The sequence below is a fragment of the Helobdella robusta genome, assembly GCF_000326865.2.
Source record: "Helobdella robusta unplaced genomic scaffold HELROscaffold_1, whole genome shotgun sequence".
Classification (NCBI taxonomy): domain Eukaryota; kingdom Metazoa; phylum Annelida; class Clitellata; order Rhynchobdellida; family Glossiphoniidae; genus Helobdella; species Helobdella robusta.
Genome location: NW_008703570.1, coordinates 12,416,402 through 12,421,206, shown reverse-complemented (window position 1 = coordinate 12,421,206; position 4,805 = coordinate 12,416,402). Strand labels below are relative to the sequence as shown.

Sequence of the window (4,805 nt, the reverse complement as noted above, 5' to 3'; positions counted from 1 at the left end):
GAAACGTTTTAGAATTTTTATAATGTTTCGTTAAATTTTTTTTATACACGGCCATCGTTATGTTTCGCAATTTGAATGGTCATATCTCATTTATTAAAAAATGAAGTTAATGTGCTAAAAAACTGAAACACTAAATAATGTTAGCAAACAACAAACTTTAAGAATTTTAAAATTTTGCTTGAGTCAAAAGTTTTGCCGGTAAAATGCTATGTATTGTTATGCTGATGTGTTTGTGCAATATAACACACCAAATTGTGCATTACGTTAATTTTGTCATGAATTATAAATTTACTTAAAAATTGTGTTAGAATGAACAATTTGTGAACGGTGGCCTGCGACACAAGAATTTTGTTTTCTTTTAGCTTTGGTCTCCTAATCATTACCTAATTATTATTAATTTGGATTGATTGAATAAAATTTGATTTGATTTGAAACTGCAATACCACAATGCATGGCAAGTGCTCAAATTTAAAGTTAAAATTACAACATTTTAAAAAGTTAAAATTAAGACATTTTGACTGCCATACCTCACCATCCATGCACCAAACATGTTATGAAAAAGCTTGATAATGAGTTGTGTATTGTTTATTTGTGTGAAAAATACATTTTTTGATCTTATTCATGTGTCGATAATGATGTTTCTTTGAATGGTTTATATAACAAAAAATACAATAACTGGGGCTTTAGATAGTAGGGGGCCCTAGGCAAAGAAAATTTGGCAGCCCCAAGCGACATTTTTCAAAGTGTGCCCAGGTCACGATTCAAATAAACGATCAGAAGAAAAAATGTAATAAGAATGGTGTTGGTAGTATACTTAGCAAGAGTCAGCACCGCACCAAACGTCATGTTTAAATTTTAATTCATTCGTAAAACTTCATTACAAAAATTTCCTTTAAACAGACTTGAAATATTATATTCACTATAAGTATGTGTTTGTGTATAAGCAACAAATATTTCTAAAACAACCAATTTATTTAATAGTAAATTAGTATAGTAAAATAAACGAACCATTGCTTATTTTTTATTAATGCTTCAAACTTTTCTTCTCACTTGGAGCAAGGAAAAAATGCAGGCAATGCAATAGCAAAGCTCTTAATATTGTTCCAAGCGTTCAAAAATAAACAACTGTTAACTATTGTGATTGTAATATAAAAATACAGAATATAATAATTATATATAATTAATAATATTAATTAAATCAATAAGTCCTACCTACAATAAAACTCGAAGCCTATTCATCCCGACGCGATAACGTACAAATGTGTATGCAACAAATTATACGATCAATATATAAATTTTAATGAAACATCAACATAAGAAGTGTCCTAACACTGTTCCTATTCTTATTCACACTGCAAACTGAAAACACTGGCAACATGTTAAAATAGTGTCTTTTACTCAAAGATATTTTTAATCAGCCGGTTAGCGGTTTTTATATAAGCGGTTCAGTGAGAGTGATTGTACGTATATATAGTATATGTATGTATGTATGTATGTATGTGTGTGTGTGTGTGTGTGTGTGTATGTGTGTGTGTGTATGTAGGTATGTGTGTGTATGTATGTATGGATGTATGTCTCCACTTTATTATTATCGCCATCAATACCATCATCACCTTCTTAATCATCATCGTTGCTTCCTAATCATTATCACCATCACCATTGTCTTCATCATCACCTGACCACCACCACAGCCATCATCATTATTATTATCGCCAATATTATTAAAAATGTTATCATTTTTATTGGTTTTTTTTCTGTTAATGATTAAATAAATTTAATTTAATTGCACGTTACAGATCCGACATTGGCTCTGTCTGCTCTCTATCAATCATTTCAAGAAAAAACTCATTAATTGTTCAACGTCTATACAACCCAATTATAATTAAATTATTTAATTTACTAGAAAATTATTTTCTTTTAATTTCACCGTTTGTTAGTTATTTGTCCATTGTTTTATTTTGTTTTTTTTTGTATTTCAGACTGGAAGCAATGGCCAAACAATGACTAATGCAAGACAAACAGACGACTGAACACATTCCATTGTATGCTGATGTGCATACGGCCTAAGCGCCCGTCAATGCCCTGATCGATACAACGCATTAACACGTTCATATGACAAAAAAAATGGAAAAATTATTCATTAACTGTGTAGAAACTGTTGCGGGAAGAGAAAGGAAAGAAGAATATAAAGGTAATCATGGAATTTCCATGAATAAATTTCTTGTTTGGTTTGGTTGGTTGTAAAATTGAAGTTTCGTACTTGCGTTTAATTGTACATTTGTACTTTAGTAATACGTATACAACTTTGGTAGGAAGGGAGAGAAAGAGAGAGAGAGAGAGAGAGAGAGAGAGAGAGAGAGAGATAGAGAGAAAGAAAGAGAGTTTATGTATCATGGTGTGGTGCACTTGTGGTTGTATTGATTCACGTGAAATAAATTGTTGTGTTTGTTTGTTTAATCTTTTTTACTTAATTGCAAAGAAGTGTGTGTGTGTGTTTCTCTGTCTGTCTGTGTACGTACATTAGGATGGTCACAAGAAATTTTTTTTCAAAATCTTATCGGGAGAACCCCCTAAATTGTGCCACTTGACTAAAAAATGACATTTGTAAAGTTTTAGCTCAATTGGATAATGCTAACCCGGGCCTCATCGAGGTTGAAATTTCGAAAAATTGGAAAATTTTGAAAAAAAAACGCAGTTTTTGGTTTGTAAAATAAAAACGGTTCACTCTAGAAACATGATTTTGGTTTTATTTTGTTCATTGATTAGTTTTCTTCAAATGTTATTATGATCACTATTTAGCTACAAGTTATAGTTTCTGACATATTTGCATTGTTACAGATACACATTGAAAAAAACGTTGAATTTCTCCATAACACAAAAACACACAATAAATTATTTACTATTACTAACCCGGGTGTTCTATGTTGTTTTTATGCATTAATATTAAGATTTTTTGGTTTTTCTACAATTTCTCATTTTTGGTAAGGAGCAGTTATACATTGGAATGGGAAACTACTTCCAGATATGTTAAATAAAGAAAATGTTGAAAGAGTTGCAGTTTTAATTAGCTGTGGAGAAGAAGAATAGTTAATTGGAGTTCCCCTATTAGAAAATGGTGCTGGCAGTACAATTGCAAAATCTGTTTATTCAGAACTTGGAAAGCGGAATGCACTTGGCAAGATTCAAGCAATGTCCTTTGACACAACTGCCGTGAATACTGGCCGCATTAAAGGTGCTAGCGTTTTATTAGAGCAATTGATGGAGAAAAAATTATTGAATCTTCCATGTCGCCACCACATTTTTGAAGTAGTTTTGAGATCCCTTTTTGATGCTGTGATGGGAAAGACTACAGGCCCTCAATCGGATATTTTCAAAAAATTTAAAACTGAATGGAACAACATTGATAAAAAAATTTAAATCTGAAGTTAAAGATAAGAGTGTAGCCAGCAAATTGATTAATCCGGGTCAAATTTCAAGTTATCTTCTAGAACAATTAACAGTTCATCATCCAAGGAGTGATTACAAAGAATTGATTAATCTTTGTCTTATATTTTTAGAACGCTTTCCGTCAGAAAACATTGTGTTTGCGGCTCCTGGTGCTTTTCATCACGCAAGGTGGATGGCAAAAGCGATATATTCATTGAAAATATACCTTTTCAGAGAACAGTTTCAACCGACAATTTTTGAAAAGCAAGGATTCCATGATATTTGCCTATTTATTATAAATATTTATGTGAAAGTGTGGTTGGATGCCCCGAAACCTGCACTTGCTCCAAACCAAGATTTACAATTGTTAAAATCTTTGGTAAATTACAATAAAGTCAATAAATTTATCTCAGATATATCAGTTTCAAAATTTATCAACCACATATAGTACCTCAATCCAGAGCAGGCTGTTTTTTCATTATTCGATGATTCATTAAGTAATTGTGTAAAAAAGAGGATGACAACAAATTAATATCTCAAGCAAATGAGGATGAAGAACTTGATGACTACTGTGATATGAAACCACTAATAAAAATAAATGAAGTATCAGAAATATTGGACAAAAATGCGGACCATTTTATTTCATCACAATCAAGTAATTTTTTAAAAAGATTTAATATTAATGATCAATTTTTGCATACCAATCCAGAATTATGGAGTAAAAACGAAGAATATTTAATGCGTAAAAAGATTGTGGACGGATTAAAAGTTACAAATGATACAGCAGAAAGGGGTGTTAAATTAATAACAGATTACAACTCATGTATTACAAAAGAGGAAGATCAAAAATAATATCTTTTGCAAGTAATTGCTGAATGTCGGACAAAATTTCCTGGTTGCTAAAAAGCCTCTTTATCCGAGTCTCTACCTTTTGAACAACGAGTTAAAGTAGAAACTTATTTGATGTATAACAACTATAAACAATATAATATGAATAAAAAATGTGTTTATTTGTTAATAATAGTGATTTAGATACAATGGTGTTATTTTAAAAACATTTGTTTATAAGTTATTGTGTGTTTTTTTGTTATGGAGAAATTCAACGTTTTTTCAATGTGTATCTGTAACAATGCAAATATGTCAGAAACTATAACTTGTAGCTAAATAGTGATCATAATAACATTTGAAGAAAACTAATCAATGAACAAAATAAAACCAAAATCATGTTTCTAGAGTGAACCGTTTTTATTTTACAAACCAAAAACTGCGTTTTTTTTCAAAATTTTCCAATTTTTCGAAATTTCAACCTCGATGAGGCACGGGTTAGCATTATCCAATTGAGCTAAAACTTTACAAATGTCATTTTTTAGTCAAGTGGC

The 4,805-nt window shown here is 30.7% G+C and overlaps 1 protein-coding gene across 1 annotated transcript in view; it reads right to left on the bottom strand.

The window, feature by feature from the left end:
- HELRODRAFT_188108 (hypothetical protein) overlaps positions 1-550 on the bottom strand; it is a gene marked incomplete at its 5' end in the record, with an annotated part of 10,118 nt that extends 9,568 nt beyond the window's left edge. Inside the window, 2 exons of the mRNA XM_009011577.1 lie at positions 249-383; positions 533-550. Coding sequence (XP_009009825.1) covers positions 249-383; positions 533-550 — 153 coding nt within the window. The remainder of the gene's footprint in view (positions 1-248; positions 384-532) is intronic.
- Between the last annotated feature and the right edge of the window lie 4,255 nt (positions 551-4,805).